The sequence below is a fragment of the Lagenorhynchus albirostris genome, chromosome 14, assembly GCF_949774975.1.
Source record: "Lagenorhynchus albirostris chromosome 14, mLagAlb1.1, whole genome shotgun sequence".
Classification (NCBI taxonomy): domain Eukaryota; kingdom Metazoa; phylum Chordata; class Mammalia; order Artiodactyla; family Delphinidae; genus Lagenorhynchus; species Lagenorhynchus albirostris.
The window spans coordinates 82,173,429-82,201,068 of record NC_083108.1 but is presented as its reverse complement, the minus strand read 5'-3'; the positions used below and the strand labels follow the sequence as shown (position 1 = coordinate 82,201,068).

Genomic DNA, 27,640 nt, shown 5'->3' with positions numbered 1-27,640 from the left:
TACTGTCTCGGGGGCTTGTGTTCTCTCCTGGTTCTGTTTACTTACCTAGTCATGTCCCCCTCTTGCAGCACCCCCCCCATCTTGCCTCATCCATTTTCTTAGACTTTTGCACTAATATACACTTTTAAAGGCTTTAATGCATGCTTAATCCTGTCTTTGGAACAGTGGGAACTAACCGGATCAATATAAATATATTAAAAATTAAAAGACTGACTCTCTATGGTGCAAATAACATTTGGACCAAAACTCCTATGATTTTCATCATTTGTGAAAAAACTAAAGTTCCTAATAACATTTATTGACACGGTTGACCCTCTCCTGCATTTTGCTCAGTCTGGTATAGCGGTGAGGACGCCCGTTCTGCATTGCTTTGAACGTCTGGCTAGCTGTATATGTGAAGTAAATTTGCAGAGCACCTAACAAAAATCTTCTATAAAAATAAAACATTTCATTTATTAAGATTTTATAGAGAGGCACACGGGAGGACAACAAACCCCTGACGTAAAAGCTGATGATCTGTAAGAGGTCAGACGGCAGCTGAATTCTACGCTTTGCACATTCCAGTCCAGGGGTTACTGAGGAACACCGCCAATGTGATGAAGGATGCCAACAGTAGGCTCTTGGCAACACACTGAGAATAAGGCTCCCCTGCAAGGCAATGAATCAAATTAAGCAACGTTCCTGTTTCTTAACTTTTTGAGTAATTATTTAGGTAGAAATGAGCCAAAGCATAAACAGTGATCCTTTCTAAGTGGCACCATGATCAGTAAATGTTTTCTTTTTAAAGCTCTGCTATATGTTTTAAGTTTTCTGTGACATTTACACTTTTTTTTAAGTTTTTTAATTGACACAACGTAATGATAACCATTTCAGAAATGTGCTTTACCTTACCTTGATAATACTGGGTCAGCGGATATAGAAGTTGCGGCCAACAAACCTCATTTCTGTTACAGTTGTACTCTGTAAAATTGATCTGGAATCTACAAAACATTTTAGGAAGTTACAGTAGCTACAGCAAAGCACATGCCTTTGATGAGAAGCATCAAAACCTAATTAAAGAAATAAACTTCTTACTTTGGAACATATATTTTTCTGCTTCTTACTAATGTCACTTAGGTCAGCAACTGTATTACCTTGTAAGTGGACGGGGTAACTGTGCAGGTATCTTAATAAACTGGACAGATGCACTGATGGGGAAAAGGCTGACCTCATCCTCACAAGTCAGCCCACACTGGAACTGCCAGCTCACCGAGGAGAACCTGGGAGGGAAAGGTTAAGCAGACAACAAATCCACCGCTCGTTTCCAGTCTGTTAAGAACATTGGGGGACTTCCCTGGTGGTCCAGTGGTTAAGATTTTGCCTTCCAATACAGGGGGTGCGGGTTCGATCCCTGGTCGGGAAGCTAAGATCCCACTTGCCTTGCAGCCAAAAAACCAAAACAGAAAACAGAAGCAATACTGTAACAAATTCAATAAAGATTTAAAAAAGAAAAAGAACTTCAGGTAACTGACAACAACAATATGAGCTGAGATTCTCCTAAAGTTTCCCATATTCTGCTGGTGCTATATTTTCCCCTTTGTATTATATAAATTTTCAAACGCACAGACAAGCAGAGACAGTTGTATAATGAACCCTCATGGCCCTATCACAGGCTGCAACAGCTGCCAGCATTTTGCCAATTCTGTTTCATCTCTCCTCCCCCCTCAACTCATTTCATACTGGTGCTTTTAAAATTCATTTGTTTTACCACTTGTTTGTCTCAAACAATATTATAATAATAGTAATAACAACAATAATAACAGTAGCAGCTAATGATTTTTAAAGGCTTTCCATGTTACTTCTGCCTACCCAGCATGCCTTTGCCTTTCTTCTAGTAATTGCATCCCCGTTTTTCCTGGCGGAACTACCCCTCCCCACTCTCAGTTGAGTGGACAAGAAGGGACCCACCTGAACCTAGGGACATGCCCATTGCGCCTGGCCAATCAGAGCTATGCCCCTGGCCATAGTAATTGGTTCAGAAAGGAGCACATGACCGAAACTGGACCAATAAAAGTCTTCCCAGAACATTTTTGAGAAAGTCCATCCATTGGACTTGCTAAACTGGAAGAGCTTTTTTTTTCCCCTAACCACTGAATCTCTAGGGAATTCCCTGGACTTGCTAAATTGACATAAGCCTGGATTTGCTGGTGTTCATCTTTGCCAGCTCTTAAGGAAAACCCCCCCCGAAAATGAAGCCCACCTAAAGAAAAGAGGAACCCAGAGATAAAGGGGGAAAGACCCTTGACCACATGGGAACCATGAACCATGAACACACGGTGTATGGACTTTTCATAACTTGAACCAATAAACCCAACTTTTGCTTACGTCAGTGTCAGTTGGGACCCTGTCACTTAAAGGTGACAGAGGTCTGACATGTAAAGGTACATCACCATTTTACAGATGAGGAAACTGCAGTTCAGAAGAGGTGGAGTAACTGCCCAAGGTCACACAGCTCACACTGGAATAGCCATGATTTGAACCCACCCAACTGCCACCAAGATCTCTAACCACTGGGCACTATTCCCTGATCAGTATGCCAATGGTATTCACGAATTTCAAAATATGCCGAGCACTAAGCAGCCCCTTACTCATCTCTGTACTCCCTGAAATACCTGGCAGACTCCCTTAATACGTAGCTTTACGGATACTTGTGAGTGAGAAGGAGTTTCCATTACAAACACAGTTTACCCATATTCCATTTATACATGTAATCATTTGCTAATCATTGCAATTTGTAAATAAACCAGTCAGATTCTAAATTAGCATTCCCCTATTCTTCAGAGCGCGCTCAACTTTCCTGTCTCTAAACCCCACTTATCCCCGATATGATCATACCTTGTTTCTATGCCAAGTATCTCATGCTGAGTCATCCCTTCTACGGCGCCAGCATCCGAGAAGAGGATGCGGACATTCAGCTGAGCAGGAACACCCAGGCAGATGCCGCTCGCGTTGCTGACAGGTGGGTCTGCACCTGCATCGGGGGCGTCTGCACCTGGAGGAATGGTAAGTTGTGCATATTAGAAAGAATTATTTAATAACAGTTATCCTACAATGCTGTGATACTCCCAAAATGGGAAATATTATCAGACAGGAATGCCAACGAATGACGCTTTAATCTCTAACAGGCTCTAGTTACATGTCTCTCTGTAACTGTGTTACCCTCGTGTTCAAAATGTTCCCTTGGATGCTAGGTCAATCACTGGGACTTTAAAATCCCTGACCGACATAATAAAACCTAAATCATGATTCAGTTCCCAAGCTCCTCATTGAAATCCACCCAGAGTTTTAACAGAAATACCATATACTTGCAGTAAAATGCCATGAGACTTATCCCATGCAGTCACTATTCTAGTAAAAGCTGTATAAGACATTTAAAGTCCATACTAACAACTTTAGTTACTACGGATTAAATAGTTCAAAAGCAATTTCCTGATGTGTTGCCACAGCAGTAGTACAAATGGAAGAGAATAAAACTGAGTAAGAGATTAATTTTCATTCATCTTGAAAACTGGCCCTTATGGGGGAAAAAACAGCAAGGTCAGTTACAGGATGTGGATGGCAAGTCCTATGGGACTCTGGAGGGGATTTCTTTGTTCCTTCAGGGATTTGGAAGGTTGGCAACACTGTTTCCAGTTTCCTCCTCCTTGATATATGTGTTCAACATCATTTCTCTTCTATCAACCAGGATCAGGATTGATTTTAATCTTAGATACGAAATAGAAGCTAACAGCTTCCACCTTGAAGGCAACAAAACACCATCACCTCTGATTTCCCACCTCACCAACTCCGGTTCTCTGTCTTGAAATTTCCCATGCTTTTTACTTCTTAGATGCTTTACTGACCCCTTCCCGCCATCCCTCAGGCACTCCACGGCCCACCTAGCTGGCCTTGAGGTTCACAAGGGGTTGACAAGCCCAGACCTCTGGGTTCTGTTTCCAAATAAGGACCTAACTCTGCACCTAGTGACTTGAGCGCAGACTGTGCTGGCAAATCGTGGCCAGCAGGACTCCCTGCCTGAGTCAGAGAGTGGCCGGGGCACCTCAAGCACACAGACATATTACGTGATCCGTGGCCACCCCACGGGGCAGGGGAGAGGCCCGCAGACCACAAAAAAAAAAAAGGAATGCAAACTGACACGCACTGAAAATCCTCAAACTTCATTAAGACTTCCTTTTCCAAAGACCGTTAGCTTGTAAAACAACTGGGCAATTTGAACTTCCTGTTGGTATCCTCTTTAAAAAAAAGAAAAAGCCATCATGAATAAGAGGTAAAAGACATGGAAAGCCTCCTGCCCAGAAAGCTAACCTCTAAACAAATGTCCGTTGGGCCACAGCAAAGAAAGACAACCTGTCAGGTCAGGCTGTAACACTACACCTGACGCTATGTAATCATAGCAACCAAGGTACACATTTTACACGTGTGCAGCTTTCACTTACGTATTATTTCAAGCCAGCCATCACTAAGATTGTTGTAATTGGAGTTGCCTCTCATTGCAACATGAGTCACTTGTATTAACGAATCAAGTAGTTCAACAGCATTCTCCCTACAAGAGAGGAAGACATTTCTCAGCGCATGGCCAGCAGGTCTCGTCCTGAAGTCCTTACAAAGAGTGTCCAGCGAAGTGAGAGAGTGGCATGGACTTATATATACAACCAATAAAACAGATAGCTAGTGGGAAGCAGCCGCATAGCACAGGGAGATCAGCTCGGTGCTTTGTGACCACCTAGAGGGGTGGGATAGGGAGGGTGGGAGGGAGATGCAAAAGGGAGGAGATATGGGGATAAATGTATGTGTATAGCTGATTTCACTTTGTGATACAGCAGGAACTAGCACACCATTGTAAAGCAATTATACTCCAATAAAGATGTTAAAAAATAACAAAAAAAGAGTGTCCAGGCTGTGCTTGCTGGATGTCTAAACAAAAAGCTGCCAGGGGATCTGGCTGGGAGTCTTGCCTCTTTCGGAGGCCTTCCTGGGATGAACTTACACAGCAAGGGGAGGACATATAGAAACAATCTTTCACTTTGGCCTTAAAATGTTAGTAACTTATGTTGGTATCATGTGGTTTACAGGTTCCTTTGAGCATCACAAAACTTGGGAGGTGGGTAGATCACATATCAAGTTACCAGGATAAATTCATGGGACACAGTGACCCAATAGTAAAAGGAACCTAAATATTTAGTTAGAATTTTGAGCTACAAAATTAGGTGAGGGTTAAGAATTGGAACTTGGCACCTCTCTGTTCCAGTAACGTCACTGGAGGGTACAAATCTTACAAACCACAAGGGAGAGGCTCTGACTACCCTGCACCCTGCAACCAGGAGCTGCCGTGGGTGACGTATACCCAGTTTTTCTTCCCTTCACAATGTCCCCCCACCTTTTCCCTGCTCCCCAAAGAACTGCACCACTTGGGATAGGAGATACCACTTCACACCTGCTAGGATGGCTATTATTCAAAAAATGGAAGATAACAAGTGTTGGCGAGGGGGCCTTCCCTGGCAGTCCAGTGGTTAGGGCTCCATGCTTCCACTGCAGGGGGCACGGGTTCGATCCCTGGTCGGGGAACTAAGATGCCACATGCCGAGTGGCATGGCCAAAAAAAAACAAGTGTTGGCGAGGATGTGGAGAAATTGGAAGGCTTTTACGTTGTTGGTGAGACTGTAAAATGGTACAACCACTGTGGAAAACAATATGGCGGTTCCTCAAAAAATTAAACATGGAATTACCATATGATCCAGCCATTCCATTCCTGCATATATGCCCAAAAGCACTGAAAACAGGGATTCAAACAAAAACTGATACATGAATGTTCAAAGCACTATTCACGACAGCCAAAAGGTGGCAATACCCCAAATATCCATCAACTAACGAACGGATAAACAAAATGTAGTGGAATAAAATTCAGCCATGAAAAAGAACGACGTATTGACATATGCTACAACATGCATGAACCTCAAAAACAGGAGGCTAAGTGAGAGAAGCCAGACATGAAAAGTCACATAGTGTATGATTCCATTTACATGAAATATTCAGAGTAGGTGAATCCATAGAGACAGAATGCGGATTGCCTGTTGCCAGAGCTGAGGGGAGGGAGGAATCGGGAGTGACTACTAAAAGGTACAGGTTTCATTTTGCAGAGACGGAAGTGTTCTGGAACTAAATAGAGGTGGTGGTTGCACAACATTATGAATGTACTAAATGCCACTGAACTGTTCACTTTAAAATGATTATGTTGTATGAATTTTACCTTAATTTTAAAAAAATGCATATGCATATCCATAAATTTTCTAAATGCCACCCAGATAATTAAGTGGAAAATACTTTATACATCATGTTACACAGCTTAAGAATTCTTTAAATGTTAATCACTGACTATACTTGGCTCCAGCCCTCCTTCTATTTCATGGGTTTCCAATGATGTGAACAAACTTCCCAGAGAAATCTGCATAAATATGGATGAAATAGCTTTAGTCCCAAGAATGTCTATTTTCACTTATATTGATGTTTGAATCAACTCTAAATTGTATTGGAAGTTTGTATTATTTACTATCACTTTTATATGTTTTTATTCAGACTGAAATTTTTCACATTCATGTTGTTGTTAGTATTCATGTGAATTAAATTTAAGCAAACTACTCAAAATGTAGATAAATTCATCAGTGAGACACTCACCTGAGCTGAGTACAGTTTTCATTAATTCCAACTTCTAAAAGGCACCCAGACAGTGCATTTTCTCCAAATAAAATGGGTTTGAAAGTTGCTGATATACACAAACCCCTTCCAGCTATAAAATAAAAAGATTATTCTATTTTTGCAAAATAAAAATAAGTAAAATATTTACATTAAAGTTTTTCTTACAAAACAGAGAGAGAACAAAATGCATAAATAAAGTTTCCAGGGACTTCCCTGGTGGCACAGTGGTTAAGAATCTGCCTGCCAATGCAGGGGACACGGGTTCGAGCCCTGGTTCGCGAATACCTCACATGCCACAGAGCAACTAATCCCGTGCACCACAACTACCGAGCCTGCACTCTAGAGCCCGCGAGCCACAATTACTGAGTTCTCGGGCCACAACTACTTAAGCCCGTGTGCCTAGAGCCCGTGCTCTGCAACAAGAGAAGCCACCACAATGAGAAGCCCAGGCACCGCAACGAACAGTAGCCCCTGCTTGCTGCAACTAGAGAAAACCCCACACGCAGCAACGAAGACCCAATGCAACCAAAAATAAATTAATTAATTTAAAAAAAGAAAAGAAATAAAGCTTCCAATTTCCGAGAGCTGAGGTCATTGTTACTCTAATCCTTTGAAAGCTGAACAAAAGGCTCTTTCTGTATCAAAATACCTGGACAGGGATCAAGGGTTTATTCTGAACCTGAAATTTAATGCCTTCTGGCAGATGTGGGTAATTACCAGTGTTGCAAAGATTTTCCATAGTTTGGAATAAAACTATGCTCATGTCTCCGATTAGCACCATCTTGGGCTAATCAATAACTACAAAGACAATGGACTCTCCAGCCACTTTCATATTTAAATCTCTATTACTAAAAACCAGCACTTCGAGTGCAAACAATGTGAACATTTTTTACAAAAAAAAAAAAAAAGAAAGAAAGAAAGAAAGAAAAGAAAGCTGCAGAAGGATGGAAAACCCCCACACACACACAAGCTAAATAAACAAACTCGGCTTTAAAGTAATTGGTTCCTTGATCGGATTCAAAATATGGTAATATTTCCAATTCTAGTCCACCATATTACCAAACCAGATTACCAGATTGCCAAAGGTGTAAAGTCGTGACATTATTCATCCTGTTGGTGTTTAGAGCTCGAACAGGCTTGCCAAGTTGGTAACCTAGACAAACACAATGCAGGAGAGTGAGCATCTTTCCCTCTAAAGTTATTTTAATGCAACAGGCGCTAGCTCATCAAATAACGGAAAGGAGGAATCCACAGTAAAAGGAAATATGCAGGCAAAGCTTTTTCAGAATACCCTCGAGAAAAGGGACGTCACCTTCATTTGTTTTTGGTTTTATTTTGTTTTTTATTGAAGTATCGTTGATTATAATGTTGTGTTAGTTTCAGGTGTACAGCAAAGTGATTCAGGTGTCACTGAATCAGATTCTGAAACAAAGATGTCCATGTGATTTTTTGGAACACATTTTTAAAGTAAAAATCTGAAAAGTGAAAAGCAGGCAGGAGTTGGTCTTGGACCTCTCACCCTAGAGAACAATTAGCTGCTGGGCAGGCCGGTTCATGCATACTTGCTGAGTGATTAATACCACTTATCACAGGGGCTCGTAAGGGAAACTTAAACCAAAGTTACCTTCTCAGGGAATGATTTGCCGGTAAACCAATTCAACCCCAAGATCTGATTTAGATCCTATTCCCATCTATCTCCTAGTAATCCAGTTTATTGTTTCCACCTTTTTTTTTGTTTGTTTAATTTTAATGTCATCAAGTGCTTTTCTCTTCTTATTTATTTATTTATTTTTGGCTGCGTTGGGTCTTCGCTGCTGCGCGTGGGCTTTCTCTAGTTGCGGTGAGCGGGGGCTACTCTTCGTTGTGGTGCGCGGGTTCTCATTGCGGTGGCTTCTCTTGCTGCAGCGCACGAGCGCTAAGCACGCGGGCTTCAGTAGTTGTGGCACGCGGGCTCAGTAGTTGTGGTGCACAGGCTTAGCTGCTCTGTGGCATGTGGGATCTTCCCAGACCAGGGATCAAACCCATGTCCCCTGCATTGGCAGGCGGATTCTTAACCACTGCACCACCAGGGAAGTCCCTCCACCTTTTTAATATGAAAAAGTTCACAAGTACAGAAAACTTGAAAGTGAGCCTCATTCAATACAGCCAACACCTAAAATCAACAACTGTTAATATTTAGCCATATATGTCTTATCTATTATAAAAGCACATATACAGTGGAGGGGAGGGGCAGGACCATGTGAAAATAAGTTGTAGACATCATGACACCTCACCCCTAAAACCTCCATCACACATCTCCCCAAATTAAGAACATTCCCCTACAGGGAATTCCCTGGCGGTCGAGTGGTTAGGACTCCACACCTTCACTGCCGTGGTCTCAGGTTCAATCCCTGGTCGGAGAACTAAGATCCCACAGGCCAAGGGGTGCAGCCAAAAAGAAAAACAAACAAACAAAAAACATTCCCCTATATCACCATGATGCCAATATTTCTCCTAAGAAAATTAATAATAATCCCTTATAATCATATCATATCCAGTTCATACTCATATTTCCTCTTAGATTCCCTCCAAAAATGTGTTTTAGCGCTGTTTTTACAAACTGGGATGCAAATGAGGTTCATGCATGGTGTTTGTGTTTCCAGCACTACGCCCCACCGTTCCTGAACCAGAGGCCTCCCCTCTGGCCACAGGTCCGACCCTGCCCGCATACACATCACACTCACGTCTTCCTCCTTGGCTTCCGCCAGGTTATTCCTGTTCCCAGCACCCTTTCCAATTATCTGCTTCTCAAGGCACAATCTCCTCTTTGCAGCCCAGCGAGGAAACCCGCCAGGGGCAGGGCTCTGACTCGCTCACTGCTTTTCCTCCAGCACCGAGAACAGAACCTGGCAAGCGCTGGACACTCAACACTGCTCCTTAGTGATGCGAAGTCTGGGAGAGCGGTCAACATTCTACTCCTCTGAATCCTGGAGTAACTGTCCCTAAGTCCCTCATCCGTTTATTAATTATCTTGGATTGTTCACTGTTGTTTCCTGTAACTTGGTGCTGTCATTCCAAATGAGAGAGTGAATTCCTTGAGGACAGGGCCCATGTCACATAGTCCTCTGAAAACCCCGTCCTGCCTCAGAAAGCGCTAGAGACAGTGGCTGTATCTATTCAAGCTGTTTCGCTGCCTGATCAGTTCTGGCTCTTAATTTATTCGTTTTTGATGACAGTGTCAACATCTTTCACATATTCTGATGGTGCGTCTCAGAAATCTTGTCAAATTAACTCAGTGAAATGAAAACCCCTAAATTCCAGGAGCCTGCTTTTAAAGCCAACAATAAACCCCAAGCTCCACATTAATAAGTACATTAAAATCCTATTTAAAAGAAAAAATATATATATATATATAATGGGTCATGTATGATTAAATCAGTATATATAAGTATTGAAGATCATGCAAAATAAAAACTTATTTAAAAGTAAAAAGAGGATAGCAAAAGGACGGAGAAATTTTTTTAAGAAACAATGACAGGTTTATCCAACAAGTATTTACTGAACACCTACTATGGTCTAAGCCACAGTTGTCCCATAGAAATATAATGCAAACCTCATATTTGATTTTAGAATAACATGTATCTTTAGAATTTTTTAGAAATTAAATTTTTTTCTAGTATCCCCATTAAAAAAGAGAAAAAGAAATGGGTGAAATTAGGGACTTCCCTGGTGCTGCAGTGGTTAAAAATCTGCCTGCCAATGCAGGGGACACGGGTTCGAGCCCTGGTCCGGGAAGATTCCACATGCCGCGGAGCAACTAAGCCCGTGCACCACAGCTACTGAGCCTGCGCTCTAGAGCCCGTGAGCCACAACTACTGAGCCCATGTGCCGCAACTACTGAAGCCCACGTGCCGAGAGCCTGTGCTCCACAACAAGAGAAGCTACCTCAAAGAGAAGCCCGCGCATCACAACAAAGAGTAGCCCCCACTTGCCACAACTAGAGAAAGCCCATGCACAGCATTGAAGACCCAACGCAGCCAAAAATAATTAATTAAAAAAAAAAAGAAATAGGTGAAATTAATTTGAATAATGTATTTTATTCCACCCAATATATACAAAATATTATTATTTCCACATATGACACTGGCCACATTTCAGGTGCCCAGCAGCTACATGGGGCTAGTGGCTAGAGTACTGAACAGTGCAGTCCACATACTGGTTTAGGCCCTGAGAAGGCAGCAGTGAACAAAAGAAATAAACAAATACATGACAAAGCGGGTGGTGATATATTTGCACATAAATACAAAATACGCAACATGACCGGGAGTTCACAGTCCCCGGGAAGTCTCTCCACAGATTCCAGGTTAGGAACCCATCATCTGCAGCTTATTTCTTTAAAAATTAATTTTACCAACACTTTATTTTTTATTTTTTGGCCATGCTGTGTGGCTTGCGGGATCTTAGTTCCCCAACCAGGGATCAAATCTGGGCCCTGGCAGTGAGTGTGGAGTCCTAACCACTGGGCCACCGGGGAAGTCCCCCTTACCAACGCTATAAATGCCTTATTTTCTGTTTCAAAAGAGTTCCCTGGAGATCCAGTGGTTAGGACTCCGTGCTTTCACTGCTGAGGGTGTGGGTTCGACCCCTGGTGGGGCAACTAAGATCCCAAAGGCCGCACAACACAGCCAAAAAAAAAGAGACGGGGAGGGAGGGATAAATTAGGAGTTTGAGATTAGCAGATACAAACTATTATATATATAATAGATAAAGAACAGGGACCTACTGTGTAGCACAGGGAACTATATTCAGTGTCTTGTGACAGACCATAATGGAAAAGAATATGAGGGGGAGTATATATAAATGTGTATAACTGGGTCACTTTGCTGTGCACCAGAAACTAACACAACATTGTAACTATACATCAATTAAAAAAAAAAAAAAAGACCAGTAGCTAAAGAGAAAGGATGTTTTAGGTTTACAACAACTTGTTACAATATACACTTTATGTAAAAAATTAAGCTGTTATCAGGAAAAGAATACAGTATCACAAAAGAAAAAACAGTCAGAGTCACAAACTGAAGTTGGAGCTATTTATAATCATTGTTATAGCACAGGAGTGTTGAACTAAAATATGTTTGTAAGATCAGTGACTGACATATACTATCTCACCTGGATTTCCAGACAATTCCTTTTCATTACCACTGTTATAGCTTAAAAATTTCACTGTAAATCTCTGTGTCATGATCCCTAGAAATAAAACAAAATAAAAATATGTCACCACATCACTAGGAAAAGAAATTATCCCCCATAGTGTTTTCTTTACCTTATAATTGCATTTTGACATGCAAAAATATATATACTGTTTTCTGATTAAGTCATAAATACAAATAAGAAAAACAGGTCTGAATTAATCTGTTATAATTATGAAAATCATGAAGAAAATATTTTAAACTGAAAGCATTCTCGCTGCCCTCCACCAAGTTACCTTTCTGGTGGGCATTAATTTTTGCCCTAATGATTTTGACATTTATTTCACTGATTGTATTATTATTCCATCTGAAAATATAATGTTCTTCCACATTCACATTCCTGGGGGCTGATCCAGTACTTAAAAGTGTTTCTGCAAAAACAGAAAAAAAAAAAAAACAAGAATAGAATACTTTCATAAATTAAAGACCTAAAAAAAAAAAAAAATTAAAGACCTTCTTTGGGCTCAAGTTGGTGGTTTTCTCTGCCTGGGTGGCCTTCCCCCCACACCCCACCCCTGCCCTGCCTACCCAGTTCCCTTACACAGCAGGGTCATGACTTCCTTCAGAAGCCTTCCCCATTCCTCTGCCCAAGTCAGCGTTAGCCACCTTCTCTACACCACCCTCATATCCTGAGTGAGCTCTGTCCTTTTCATTTCAGCATCCCTGGTCCCCGGCTCATAGCTTGATGCAGAGCACATGCTTGGAAGAATGTTTGTTAAATGAAAGATTACAGAATGTCAGCTTTTTAAGAGCAGGGGCCTGCTGTCTAGTTCACTAATATATTGTACTAATATCCGATGAAGTAAAGAATAAGTTCTAGAATTACAGCACGTTGAAAAGAACCACTAGTAGTATCCTTCATTAAAAACAAAAGTCCTGGAAATATCGGCCAAACTCTACATACCTTATTTGGCTGCCTCACAAATGCAAAGTTTAATGATCAGAAAAAGAAGAGCAAGCGAGAAGTGAAAATGCTAGGTCCTAAAGAACTCTTTTTTTTATTTTTTTAAATTTATTTTATTTATTTATTTATTTATTTTTGGCTGTGTTGGGTCTTCGTTGCTGCGTGTGGGCTTTCTCTAGTTGCGGTGAGCGGGGGCTACTCTTCGTTGCGGTGCGCGGGCTTCTCATTGCAGTGGCTTTTCTCATTGTGGAGCATGGGCTCTAGGCGCACGGGCTTCAGTAGTTGCGGCATGCAGGCTCAGTAGTTGTGGCTCACGGGCTCTAGAGCACAGGCTCCGTAGTTGTGGCACACGAGCTTAGTTGCTCCGCGGCATGTGGGATCTTCCCGGACCAGGGATTGAACCCATGTCCGCTGCATTGGCAGGCGGATTCTCAACCACTGCACCACCAGGGAAGTCCCTAAAGTACTCTTTAACTCTCTGAAAAACATCTAAGAAAAGGCCCACAGGCCCTGAGAATGAGGAGGGACCGTGGAACCCACGTCATCCAGGACTGTGAAGGGTCTGGCTCAGGTCACAGATGTTACTCCAAAAAGGCAAGACGGAACAAGGAACGAGCAAAATGGTAGTGGGATATCTTTCTAACGGCTGTGAACCTCCTAAAATTCTCACTAAAAGTGTATTTTACCCTGGGACTACATATTACTTGTAAGAAATGACATGTATTCCCATAGAAATGATATAAAAGTGTAACATTAAAATACCTGTATTGGTGATGAATCTGTTTAGGTCAGTTGCTTCCTCATAGATTACTTTTGGTGTAACTATGCCTGAAAAGATACATAAATGAACTTCCACAGGAGTACATGACCTAACATGATCACATTTATCTATGAAAATGAAAGCTTGCCAAGCAAATACAGTAACTGTGCCCGCCCAGTATGCCAACCACTCAGCTCCCGCCAACTCCCCAAACGCCATGAAATGGGAATCCCACCATTCTTGGCATCTAATTCGAACTGAGAAGGAGAATCTCAAAAGTCAGTGAAAATAATCTGGAGAGTCACTCTTGTATAAGAACCAACATGCAGCACGCTGCTGGTCTGGAACATAAAATGGTACAGTCACTGTAGAAACCAGCTTGGCAGCTCCTCAGAAAGTTAAATTACCCTGTGACTCAGCAATTCCGCAGCTAGGTATCTACCCAAGGCAAGTGAGAATGTATGTCCGCACAGACACTTGAACACAAGTGTTCACAGCAGCATTATTCACAATAACCAATAGCTGGAAACAACCCAAATGTCCATCAACTAATAAATGGTAACAAAGTGTAGTATATCCATATGATGTAACACCATTTGGCCACATAAGGGAATGAGGTTTTTAGAAAAATGGTACAGATGAACCGGTCTGCAGGGCAGAAGTTGAGACGCAGATGTAAAGAACAAACGTATGGACACCAAGGAGGGGAAAGCTGCGGGGGGGGGCGGGGGGGGATGGTGGTGTGCTGAAGTGGGCGATTGGGATTGACATGTATACACTGATGTGTATAAAACTGATGACTAATAAGAACCTGCTGTATAAAAAAATAAATAAAATTTTTTTTAAAAAAAGGAATGAGGCTTTGATCCATGCTACAGTGCAGATGAATCTCAAAACCATGATGCTGAGTGAAAGAAGCCAGTCACAAAAGGCCACGTATTGTATGAGTCCATTTATATGAAGCGTCCAGAACAGGCAAATCCACAGAGTGGCTGCCAGGGCTCAGTGTGGAGGGAGAAGGGGGAGAACTGTTAAATGGCTGCAGGGTCTCCATCTGGGGCGATGAGAATGTTTCGGAACTAGGTAGAGGTGATGGCTGCACAACACTGTGCGTGTACGAAACGCCACTGAACTGTACACATTAAAATGGTTAATTCTGTGTTATGAGAATTTTAGCTCGATTTTTTAAAAAAAGAACAGATATGCAATATGCTATCTTATGGAACTGAACTTTTTCCAAAGAAAACACCTTCCTCAGTTGGCAGGTAAAATATTATTCTAAGTTGATCCAGTAGAAGTGAGATCAGAATTTATCTCAACACTCAGGTCCACGCTCTTATCTGAACGAACGTCACTTACCTCCCATAGTACCATTCTTTACCTTCACGTTGGTGATTCTGTCTCGTACTGGGTACACCTCTAGGCTAGTAACGCACTGAACATCGAAATTCTGAAGGAAGGCCACCGGGGCATTCTGCATGCACTGCCCAGCCAGGGATACCTGAGGGCCAGGGGAAATCCCGAGAGATTTACGACCTCCCTTCTAATCATAAAAAAGAGATCAGTGTTTTGTAAAAGTACTCTTTTTGCAGCCTGCTCCTACTGCTGGGTTAGCTTCAGCAAAGGCTAGGACATTGACTGACTGACCAACTTCAGTAAAATGTCTAGCTGACTTGCTACTCAAAGTCTGGAAGCCACTGGCTGAGGGGTCACAGTAAGGATAGTCGCTAAAGAAAATTCCCTGCTGTGCGTCATTTACTGTGCAGAAACATGATTATACTCAGTTTCATGTTCTCTCCCTCATTACAACCAGATTTCTGTTAAAACCATAAAAATGGATTCTGGGAATTCCCTTACGGTCCAGTGGTTTAGGACTCTGCGCTTTCACTGTTGAGGGCCTGGGTTCAATCCCTAGTCGGGGAACTAAGATCCCACAAGCCGAGCGGCAAGGCCAAAAAAATAAATAAATAAAAATGGGGACTTCCTGGTGGTGCAGTGGTTAGGAATCTGCCAGCCAATGCAGGGGACACAAGTTCAAGCTCTGGTCTGGGAAAATCCCACGTGCCGCAGAGCAACTAAGCCCGTGCGCCACAACTACTGAGCCTGTGCTCTAGGGCCCGTGAGCCACAACTACTGAAGCCCACGTGCCACAACTACGGAAGCCCGTGTGCCTAGAGCCCGTGCTCCACAACAAGAGAAGCGACCGCAATGAGAAGCCTGCGCACCGCAACGAGAGAAGCCCCATTCACCACAACTAGAAAAGGCCCACATACAGGAACAAAGACCCAATACAGCCAAAAATAAATAAATACATTTTTAAACAAATAAATAAATAAATAAAAATAGATTCCTATGGATAGTAAAGAAAAATGGTTTAGCCTCCCATGTTTTCTTCCCATAAATATTTTCTCCTAATTTTGAACTTAAAAAAAAAATAAAGATTTCACAAAAAACTCTAGTCTTAAAATATTTTTCAAAATTCTTTAATATATTTAATATTATATTAATATTTAATATATAAATATATTTAAATTTTAATATTTAATATATTTAATATTATATTAAATATTTGGCTTACAACATTGTAAGCCAAATATATTTCAATAAAAAATAAATAAATAAATTGGGCTTCCCTGGTGGCGCAGTGGTTTAGAGTCCGCCTGCCGATATAGGGGACACGGGTTCGTGCCCCGGTCTGGGAATATCCCACATGCCGTGGAGCGGCTGGGCCCATGAAACATGGCCGCTGAGCCTGTGCGTCTGGAGCCTGTGCTCCGCAACGGGAGAGGCCACAACAGTGAGAGGCCCGTGTACCGCAAAAAATAAATAAATAAAAATTTTTAAATATTTATAGCTTACTAGAAATTGGCTATTAAATTAATAGAAGTGAAAAACGACAGTTACTTCCATGGAAATTTCTAGAAAGTCTTTTGGCTTTATTTAGTAAGTTCACTCTGAGATTTAGCAAAGACAGATTAATTTAAGAGTGACTACTGGGGGCGCAGTGGTTAAGAATCCGCCTGCCAGTGCAAGGGACACAGGTTCGAGCCCTGGTCCAGGAAGATCCCCCATGCCGCGGAGCAACTAAGTCCCTGCACCACAACTACTGAGCCTGCGCTCTAGAGCCCACGAGTCACTACTACTGAAGCCCGCGTGCCTAGAGCCCGTGCTCCACAACAAGAGAAGCCACCACAATGAGAAGCCCGCGCACCACAACGAAGAGTAGCCCCCACTCGCCGTAACTAGAGAAAGCCCGCACGCAGCAACGAAGACCCAACACAGCCAAAAGTAAATTAATTAATTAAAAAAAATTTTTTAAAAGAGTGACTATTAAAAGGAAAAATAAAATCCAGAGGCCTTAAATATCTGAGTGCCTGAAAAATCCATAGGAGAAAAATAAGTAACTTAGGAAGCGATTTTTTTTAGAGTAATATGAGTTAAATTAACAAGAGGGAGGGGAAAATGACGACAGCCTCTAGCATACTGAAATTGAAATGATTACCTGCGGAATAGTAAAATATGCCTTATCTACAGTCATAACTGGATCTCCTTGTTTGTAACCAAAGTCTGATAAGTCTTTTAGATCAGTATGCAAATACATGTCAAAGGGAGCGTGTTGTCCAGAGGAACTGCAAATCAATGAGAGAAACCATCACTAATGTGCTAAAAACAATTCTTTTAAATTTTTTCTCTGTTTTTTTAATTATAAAAATAATATTTGTACTAAATGCCACTGAATTGTACACTTTAAAGTAGTTAATGGTTAATTTTATGCTCCATGAATTTTACTTCAATAATAATAATAAAGTTGTTGTAAAATTTCAACAAGACAGAAATGTAAAAGACAGAAAGTTAAAGTCCCCCATGAGCCCACCACTCTTTCCCCCAACCCAGAGAATCACTATTGACTATCTGTGGTATCAATCAATTTCTTTTCAGTGATTCAATTGATTCAGTGACTCAACTTCTTTTCCAATTCTTTCAAATACTTAACACAATATAAACTTACCAACTGAAATCTAGAATTGAATCTAGAATGGAGGAATTGAAGCATGGAGCCTCTGGAGAGGTCCCGAGAAGGATGTGGCCCATATTCTAGGGTCACCTGGGCGCATGGCCCTCTCCTGGGCAGCCCCTTGGACACTTACACGGAACCGTGATAGAAGTACCCGAGGAAAGGCGAGTTGGCGAGCTGCACACACAGGAACGGAAACCAGTCGGGGACTCCACGTGCCGTCTGAACAGAGCAGAGTTGATCAAAGGGAGGATTAACGTCTCCTCCAAAAACGCCAGGGAAACAGGACTCCCTGAACAGCTCTGTTAAATCTGATGAGCATTCCTGGAAAGAAGATGTAGAGGAGAAGTGAAAAGAGGAAAGTTTCCCCTGTGCCCGCCATCAGGATCTCCTGGCCAGTGTGATGAACACGCGGCTTGAGGCCAGCAGGACCCCCCCAAGGAAGCAGAAACAAACACAGCCTGCATCCAGGCTAAGGGTGCTTTGTGCTTTTTACAGAAAGTAAAATCATGCTAAAATTTTAGTCAGCGCCCTACAAGCCTCCAAGTCAGGAACTTCAAACCTTCAAGGAAATCACATCTTAACTGGGGACCTAAGATATACCACACACAAAAAAAAAACAAGATGGGAAAAAGAAAAGATAATATGGAATAGACAACAAATGGAGAATTTTCAGTTGTCATCACCATTCAAATCCCTAGCCCAGAGAAACCTAAGGACATTTAGAGTTAGGGCAGACAGTCCATATTCCATAAGAATCCTTGAAGCTCTCACTATTGTGATATCACGACCCAATTAATGTCAAGAAGTCACTTTATTCACGCTTTCATTTACTCATCTGTATTCTTCCTTGTTTCTCAAAGGACTGAGAGAGCTAAAAGTTAAATACGTTCTAAATCCCTTGTTTACTGAAGGTAGAAAAGTAAATGATCTGATTGTTTTAAACAAGGGCAATTCAAATTAAAAATTGATCATGTCTAAAGTGGTAGGTAAGTTGAAGCTGTCTGAAGATGTCACTGACCCAGAATCCTAAACGATTCCAGTGGTTGGTGCTATAAGTATACATATACACCATATATAACAAACATGAAGGAAATTAGAAATAGGGCACAGTGATGCACTCTGAAAGAAAGAGGGAGAGAATACATTTGACATTTCTGTTGATACCTGAACAGATTTATGATGTGCTGTATTTTTAAAATTAAACATGATTGTTATTATAAATACAATTGCTAGTATGAGTGCTCCAATATAGACCCTAAGCTTTCCTTTTCCGTTTTGTAAAACTAACCATGACATAAATAACTGCATTCATCCAAAAGTGGGAGTGACTGGGGTCCTCGTACATGTGCCTCTTTTGCACCTCTTATTCCCCTTCAATCTAAAATAAGGATTAAAAATATGTATTTGACCTGGGATTGGCCAATGGTTTCTTAGATATGACACCAAAAGCACAAGCAACAACAACAACAAAAAAAAGTGGGGTGGAGAGAGAAGGAACTGGATGAAGGTGGTCAAAAGGCACAAACTTCCAGTTATAAGATAAGTAAGTATTAAGGATGTAACTACAACGTGAGAAATATAGTTAACATGCTGTGGGTTACATATGAACGTTGTTAAGACAGCAAATCCTAAGAGTTCTCATCACAAGGAAAATCTTTTTTCTATTTCTTTAATTTTGTATCTATAGGAGATGATGGATGTTCATCAAACTTATTATGATAATCACTTCATGATGTATATAAGTCAAATCATTATGCTGTACACCTTAAACTTGTACAGTGCTGGAGGTCAATTCTATCTAAATAAAACTGGAAGAAAAAAATGATAAACTGGACTTCATCAAATTAAAAAACTTTTGGACTTCAAAGGACACCAACAAGAAAGTGGACAACCTACACAAGAGGAAAAGTTTTTTGCAAATCGTATATCGGATAAGGGACTAGTAGCCAGAATGTATAGTGAACTCTTATAATTTAACAACAAAAAGACAATCCAATTGAAAAGTGGGCAAAGGGTCTCAACAGACATTTCTTCAGAGAAGATATACAAACAGCCATGAAAAGATGTTCAACACTATTTGCCACTAGAGAAATACAAACCAAAATCACAATGAAATACCACTTCACACACTCGAGGATGGCTATAATCAAGATTATTCTAACAGCTGTTGGTGACAATGTGGAAAATTGCAATACTTATACACTGCTGATGGGAATGTGAAATGATGTAGCCGCTTTGAAAATCAGTTCCTCAAAAGGTTAAACATGCAGTTACCATATGACAAAGCAATTCCACTCCTAGGTAACATAACCAAGAGAAATGGGAACACACATCCAAACAAAAACTTGTATACAGATACTCAGAGAAGTATTATTCATAACAGCCAGAAAGTGAAAACAATCCAATGTCCACCACCTGATAAATGGGTTCAGCCCTATGTGATATATCCATTCAATGGAACATGATTCAGCCATAAAAAGGAATGAAGCACTGACGCATGCCGCAACACGGGTGACCCTTGAAAGCACGACGCTAAGTGAAAGAAGCCAGACACAAGTCCTCCAGACAGACAGACTGTAGGATTCCATTTATATGCAATGTCCAGAAGAGGCAAACCCACAGAGACAGAAAGTAGATTAATAGGGGCCTGGGAAAACAAACTAGTGAATATAACAAAAAAGAAGCAGACTCACAGATGCAGAGAACTAACTAGTGGCTACCAGTGGGGAGAGGGAAGTGGGGAAGGGCAAGACAGGGGTAGAGGATGAAGAGGCACAAACTACTATGCATAAAATAAATAAGCTACAAGGATATATTATACAGCACAGGGAATATAGCCAATATTTTATAATAACTATAAATGGAGTATAACCTTTAAAAATTGTGAATCACGGCTTCTCTGGTGGCGCAGTGGTTAAGAATCCGCCTGCCAACGCAGGGGACACAGGTTCGAGCCCTGGTCCGGGAAGATCCCACATGCCGCAGAGCAACTAAGCACGTGCGCCACAACTACTGAGCCTGTGCTCTAGGGCCCGCGAGCCGCAACTACTGAAGCCCGCGTACCACAACTACTGAAGCCCGCATGCCTAGAGCCCGTGCTCCACAACAAGAGAAGCCACTGCAATGAGAAGCCCGCACACCGCCAACGAAGAGTAGCCCCCGCCCACCGCAACTAGAGAAAAGCCCGCACGCAGCAACGAAGACCCAACACAGCCAAAAATAAATTAATTTTTAAAAAAAGTTGTGAATCATTATGTTGTACACCTGAAACTTACATAATATTGTAAATCAACTATACCACAATAAGTAACTAAACAAACTTAATTTCTAGTGAAAACTGAAAAAAAAAAAAAAAAAGTGGCCTGGGGATCAGGGACAGGAATGGGAGTGATTGTAAATGGAGATGAGGTTTCTTTTTTGAGGGAGATGGAAATGTTCTAAAATTAGATTGTCATGACAGTTGTACAACCCTATAAATTTACTAAAAATCATTGAAAAAAATATATTTTCTTTCCTTTTTATATTTTCTTAAAGGCTTCTAAATAAGACATTAAAACCATCCTCCCAGTATCATCACAATCAGGACTTTATCCAAAGAGATACATTTTTTTCATCCATAAACTAGGCTGAACAGGCTGGATAAGGAAATACTCAATTTCAGGACTTCCCTGGTGGTCCAGTGGTAAAGAATCCACCCTGCAACGCAAGGGACGTGGGTTCGATCCATGGTCGAGGAACTAAGATCCCACATGCCGTGAGGCAACTAAGCCCATGCACCACAACTACTGAGCCCATACGCCTCAACGAGAGAGTCCATGTGCCCCAATTAAAAACCCGATGCAGCCAAAAAAAAAGAAAAAAAAGAAAATACTCAATTTGAAAACAATGTGCAACACAAAATACTATCTCAGTTTTTTTTGTTTTTTTTTGATGTGGACCATTTTTAAAGTCTTTATTGAATTTGTTACAATATTGCTTTTGTTTTTATATTTTGGTTTCCTGGCCAAAAGACATGTGGGATCTTAGCTCCCCAAACAGGAATCGAACCCGTACCCACTGCAATTGGAAGGCAAAGTCTTAACCACTGGACCGCCAGGGAAGTCCCCATTCGTTTTGTATTTTAAAAAGGTTTTAAAAAGCTGTTGATGGGGAACTGTTGGTGCTCTTCACATGCCAGCTGGTACCATAGCTTTCGTGCCCAATAATCAGAAAGACCATACCTGGTCACAGCAGCAGCGAACGTCACAGGCCCCGGCTGTTAAATTACAAGGGCAAGGACCGAGGGGCTGATACACCTGGTTAGGAATAACAGTCACGTTCTCTGAAAAGTACAAACAACAGAGAAGTTCAGCAGTGAAACACTGACAAAACACTGCCACAGTTTTGACATTCAAAGAAAGCTGAATCGTTGTTTTACCAACCACCATTACCAATATTCCACATTACAGAATCCCTGAAATGAGCTATGCATAGAGCATAACTGAGGCTTGTATCTACTCCTCCAACAAAAACCCAAACAGAAGAAAATACGCTAGTTATACGAATTAAAAAGAAGTCACAGTTGAACTTGAAAATAACCAAGTGACTAAAATTTACGAGTTAAGAGAAATGTAATACACTGCTTTTATTTTTCAGTACACTGAACGATCCCTTTCATAACACAGACTGATTTTAAGCATTTACTCCTTCAAATTCATTACCCCTTTCAGCAGATAAAACTGAAGCCATGATGACATTTCAGACAGCTTATCAGGAAGCCACCTGACCACAAGGATCACATTTATTTATGCTACACGCTCAAACTCAAGTCCCACCACACTGTGAATCCAAATTTTCACATCCTGATTCTAGTTCACGTGTGGGGGAAATCAGTAATCTTTACATTGATTGGAAAAGGAATACATTATATTACATTTCAGCCTCCTAACTGGGAATCCAGAGACTAATAGTTGGAAAACTATGTAGCGATTATTTGTTTAAACTCTATGTAACAGTCAACTTCAATGACACAACAGCTGAAGCATCTAAAGAACAACTATTATACATTCTATGCTATAAGGAATAAGAAGGTCCGAGTAACAGACCGTGTCACAAGGGTAAGGGTCTGACCCTCAGTTTAATCAAACCCGTGTGACATAAGCAAGGCATTTTAGAATAGGGTTTTGCTATGTGATATATAGACAGATGTTTGTATATCTATCTATATGTCTCCCACGTTGTTTGCTACTTTCCTTTTTACCAGGCATACCACTTACCTCCTGGCTGTCCTTCCACCCTTTTTCTTGTTCTGAACTCTTGTCTGACTGGGTACAAAATTTTTCATACCTTCGTGGGTCAGAGTGGACATCTCATAATTACCAATATACAGATACTCTAATTTTCCTAAGTTTGGCTATTTGTACAAAGACATTCCGAAATATTACCTAAATATAGTCAAGCGTATTTTTTAAAAGAAAAAAAGTCACTGCCTTGAGTGATATAGCTACCATTAAGCCCTCCTGTCAGTTTTGGGTTTTTTTGTTTTTTGTGTTTTTTTGGCTGCACCGCACAGCTTGTGGGATCTTAGTTCCCCAATCAAGGATGGGTGAGCCCCCTGCAGTGGAAGCACAGAGTCCTAACCACTGGACTGCCAGGGAAGTCCCCCTCCACAATTTCTTTATGCAAATATAAATATACATATTCTTATTCCATGCTATATGCATCATCCGCACCTGCTTTTTGCACTTAGCAATATAGCTTGGAGATCTTTCCAAGCAAACACACTGAGGGCAGAGTAGCCCACTGAATGTCATTACCGTAACTTATCTAATCCTTCTACACTTCCAAAACCACAAGGAGGACCACAGTTACAGGATGTGATGTGCGAAATGGCACTGTGGGAGTCTCAAAGTAGCAGACCTTTGCTACTAAAGAGGAACACTTCTCCCTTCATCCCGGGTGACCATAAAGGTAAGAGGAGCTAGCATTTGTCACAGGCAACAGGGGACATGGTGGTGGCACCTATCGAAGTGGACCCTTCAGCATCAGCACATCTTTTGTCCTTAGGACACTGCCGTGATGTGAAAGGGAGAGCAACACAAAATCATTTTCTCATGTCCAGAGATGTATGTGCACAATGATATTTGCTGTAGCACTAGTTACAGTATCCAAAGCTGGAAAACTTTTAATTAAATAAACAATGGTTATTCAGCAAATAAACAATGGTGTATCCACACAAGGGAATGCTATGCAGCTATTAAAAAGAATATAAGAATTATATTTAAAAGAATAGAAAAAGAATGAGGAGAACTTACTTGCATTCCTATGAAAAATTTTCTAACTTATACTACTTTTTAAAGGTATAGAACAGCAAATTGTACATTATTATTGTGTTTGTTCTTAAAGAGAGGAAAATGTGCTCCTATAAGCATAATTAAGCAAGCTGCCTCTGGGAAAGGCAGCTGGCTGTCAAAAGCATTCACTGAAAATCTGCCGTTTTTCTATAAACTCATTCATCAGTCTCTCCCTTCCTTCTGTTTTGTTTTGAGATGGAGTCACAGGAATCAATACAAGGAAAAAAAACTTTACTTTCTCCCAAGAAGGATTTAAAATGGCTTCCAAAGATACAAACAGTAGATCAAAATACAATACATCTTTTTTATTTTTTTATTTCTCTTTGGCTGCGCCTCGGCTTGTGGGATCTTAGTTCCCTGACCAGGGATTGAACCCGGGCCTGTGGCAGTGAAAGTGCTGAGCCCTAACCACTGGACCACCAGGGAATTCCCAAGATACAATAAATCTTAACTAAAATAATTCAAAGTGGAAACTTTTAAAATAAGAAAATTAAACAAAATGAAAATATGTTTAGGAAAGCAAGACACACTCATGATTGGAGCACACAAATTGCATGGCACACACAATCAAACAATGTTTGCAGGGACTTCCCTGGTGGTCCAGTGGTTGGGACTCTGAGCTTCCACTGCAGGGGGCACGGGTTCCATCCCTGGTCGGGAAACTAAGATCCCACATGCTGCGTGGCACGGCCAGAAAAAAAATATGTTTGCAGTAAACGTTTTGACAGTCAGAGACTTTACTTGCCTGATGCATTTTGGGCCACAGAGGAGTTGGCATAAATTTCCACTTGAACGAGTAGATGTGCTAAACAGGATGAATGACGAGAGGCTGAAACCAGAAGAGTTTGGACAATACACGGGGCCTCCGGGAACGGATCTGTCTCATTAGACAAACATGATGGCAGACCCCTCTTCAACCTCACAGTCACTTCCAAAGAATTCTGAAAGGAAAATATTGCTGTACTTTTTATAGTGACTCAAAATGGTATCTATAAGAACACATAATGGAAAGCGCAATCAGCCTCCGTTCATTTTACAAAAGAACTATACATAAGAAAGACATCACTCTGCTCAATTCTACCCTGTAAACCTACAGCAATATGCAAGCCCTGATTCCTAATACTCAACTGAACATAAAAGCAAGCAAGTTGTGGCTGCTTAGGGAAAGCTGAACACAGGTCTGATAAGTTAACTCAGTTTGTCTAGCACCTTTATCATCCTACCAGCAGAAGATTAAATACACACAAAAAAGTCCACGAAAACAGGTCCCGGTTCCTGGGGTGCAAGCAAAGTTTGTCTTTCTCATCCTTTATCTCCGGAGTTGATGCTATGCACATACCGGGCACTCAATAAAACATTCATTAAATGGAAAATATTTCATTTCTCCAGGCTTGAGTGTCCTTACACATAAGCTCAAGAGTTGGGTGAGATCAGTGGTTTATGAAGCTCTTTTGAGTCACAAATCCATTTGATAATCTGACAGAAGCTGGTAACGCTCTCACCAGAAAAAATGCACACACGCATAATTTTACACACAGTTTCAGAGGGTTCACAGACTTCTTGAAACTCATCCAAGGACCCCTAAGAACCTCTGGGTTGGATGGACGTCTATGAGATCTGATAGTCCACAGTTTCATGGCGGTTCCAAGCGCTCAGAAAGCTTTCTGTTTGCTTGTTTGCGATGTGTGGGATGTGGGATCTTAGTTCCTGGACAAGGGATCTAACCTGTGCCCCCTGTAGTGGAAGCACAGGAGTCTTAACCACTGGACCGCCAGGGAAGTCCCAAGAAAGCTCTATCTTGTTCGATTAAGAGAACACTGCAGGGCTTCCCTGGTGGCGCAGGGGTTAAGAATCCACCTGCCAATGCAGGGGACATGGGTTCGATCCCCGGGCTGGGAAGTTCCCACATGCCACGCAGAAACTAAGCCCGTGTGCCACAACTACTGAGCCTGCGCTCTAGAGCCCGTGAGCCACAACTACTGAGCCCACGTGCCACAACTACTGAAGCCCGCGCACCACAACGAAGAGTAGCCCCAGCTCGCCGCAGCTAGAGAAACCCAGCACGCAGCAACGACGACCCAACGCAGCCAAAGACAGACAGACAGATAGATAGATAGATAGATAGATAAATGTGTGTTCTTAAAAAAAAGAGAGAGAGAACACTGCAGGGGGAGTTCCCTGGCGCTCCAGTGGTTAGGCTTTCACTGCCATGGTCCCAGGTTCAATCAATCCCTGGTAGGGGAACTAAGATCCCGCAAGCTGCTCGTTGCAGCCAAAAAAAAAGAATAAAAAAAGAAGAGAGAGAGAGAACAACACTGCAGGAACACTAGATGTGAGCCTCCGCAAATGCTACCCAAAAGGTTTTCACCTCTGGCCTTACCACAGTGGGGCTGACAGTCAAACTCCAGTCTCCGGTCTCATTGCTTAGCACTCCGCAGGTGGGAACTGGCAAGAAACCTACGGGAGAGAAGATCAGAATGCAAGGCACTATTGCCCAGCCACTAACAGGGTGAGCTCTTGAGTCAGGAATCCCTTTCCAAGCCTAGGATTGGACCCTTTACAAGCTGTGTGACTTTAGACAAGTGACCACCTCTCTGAACTTCAGTGTCTTCATTTGTTAAACAGATTAAAAGGTATTTAGGAAAATGAGGTGATGCATTTAAGTACAGCGGATAGCTCAGCGAAGGCTAACTAGTAAGATTTCAAGCTTTCTTTTACTGAACCTGTCCTTCGGTCCTCTGCTCCACAGCAGCCGCCCATCCCGACTTTGAAGTGGACAGCGGCAAGGGACCCAGGGGATGCCACCTGGCCAAACTTCTTGGGCGGCCTGGACCTGACCCAACCTCCTCCCTCCCCACAGGAAGGGCCGGGCTCTTTACCCATCTCGTCCCGCAGCTGGGTCAGGGACACGGTCACATCCTCGGTGCCTCCAACCAGGGACGCGCTGACTGCAGGGCCGGACATGCGGATGACAGGAGGCATGAAAACTAGCGGGAAGAAAGGGACAAAATGGAGTTAATAGTTGCAGAGCCCCTGACTCCGCTGGGTGGTGGCTTCCTTTGGCGGGGTCTTCCGCAGCTCCCGGAGGAGTCCCAAATTTGGCCTCAAAAGCCTCGTCCCCTCCCTCAGCCCCGGTCCTGCAGGCCCTTGCCCCGCCTTACGCACCCAGGTCCCCCCACAGAGGCCTCAAGACGCTCTGCAGAAGAAGGAGCCTCAAGAGCAGAGGGACCGGCGGCGGCAAACGCATGCCTGGGGTCTCGCTGGGCCTGCACGGCAGGACCGCGCCCGGCTTAGAAGCCTGGAAGCGCGGGGACGCCAAGACGCAGCCCCGTCTAACTCTCCGCCATCTTGTCAAGCGAACACCCGGAGCTATGGCAACCACCAATCGGCCGCCGGTCTGGCGGAGCGGCGCACCGTGATTGGGCCAGCAGCAGAGAGCGCCCACCCTCAAACCCAGCCACCGCATCTCAGCCCAGCCCACGGGCCTTAAGTCCTTCCGCCGCCTTCATTCCACGCAAAGGATCACGAAAAAGTAGGAAAGCGTGTTCATTTTAAAAGCCAGAGTTGCTCCAACCTGCAGTTAATTCAATCAACCTGGAGTTAATGCAAGAGCGAGCCTACAGACACTGGATTGTAAACAAGCAACTTAATAAACTTGATTTTTAT

General features: G+C 42.2%; 1 protein-coding gene across 4 annotated transcripts; it reads right to left on the bottom strand.

Annotated features, from left to right (window-relative positions):
* Window positions 1-428: 428 nt before the first annotated feature.
* Window positions 429-27,440, bottom strand: TCTN2 (tectonic family member 2). Of its 4 annotated transcripts, none has more exons than XM_060170615.1 (18): window positions 27,140-27,440; window positions 26,854-26,961; window positions 26,355-26,431; window positions 24,720-24,915; window positions 21,863-21,963; window positions 17,773-17,963; window positions 17,127-17,253; window positions 14,984-15,125; window positions 13,627-13,692; window positions 12,197-12,331; window positions 11,881-11,958; window positions 7,805-7,885; window positions 6,712-6,823; window positions 4,476-4,582; window positions 2,875-3,031; window positions 1,134-1,259; window positions 892-980; window positions 429-648 (listed from the first exon to the last, which is right to left on the bottom strand). In XM_060170615.1, exons 1-18 carry the CDS (start codon window positions 27,438-27,440, stop codon window positions 545-547), a joined length of 2,298 nt encoding a protein of 765 aa, XP_060026598.1. In that variant the 3' UTR covers window positions 429-544. The 4 variants fall into 4 exon arrangements, with proteins under 4 accessions (XP_060026598.1, XP_060026599.1, XP_060026601.1 ...); XM_060170616.1 differs by having other exon boundaries at window positions 14,984-15,167; window positions 26,343-26,431; window positions 27,140-27,321; XM_060170618.1 differs by lacking the exon at window positions 7,805-7,885 and having other exon boundaries at window positions 14,984-15,167; window positions 26,343-26,431; window positions 27,140-27,321.
* Between the last annotated feature and the right edge of the window lie 200 nt (window positions 27,441-27,640).

Bases quoted from the DNA above. Each gene is read 5' to 3' on its own strand.
- TCTN2 (XM_060170615.1), bottom strand. From the start codon at position 27,440: ATGCGGTGGCTGGGTTTGAGGGTGGGCGCTCTCTGCTGCTGGCCCAAT. The intron at 26,962-27,139 runs GTGCGTAAGGCG...TCTTCCCGCTAG, and splicing joins GCCTCTGTGGGGGGACCTGG to TTTTCATGCCTCCTGTCATC. The intron at 17,964-21,862 runs GTATGGTCTTTC...TCTTCTTTCCAG, and splicing joins TTCGCTGCTGCTGTGACCAG to GAATGCTCATCAGATTTAAC.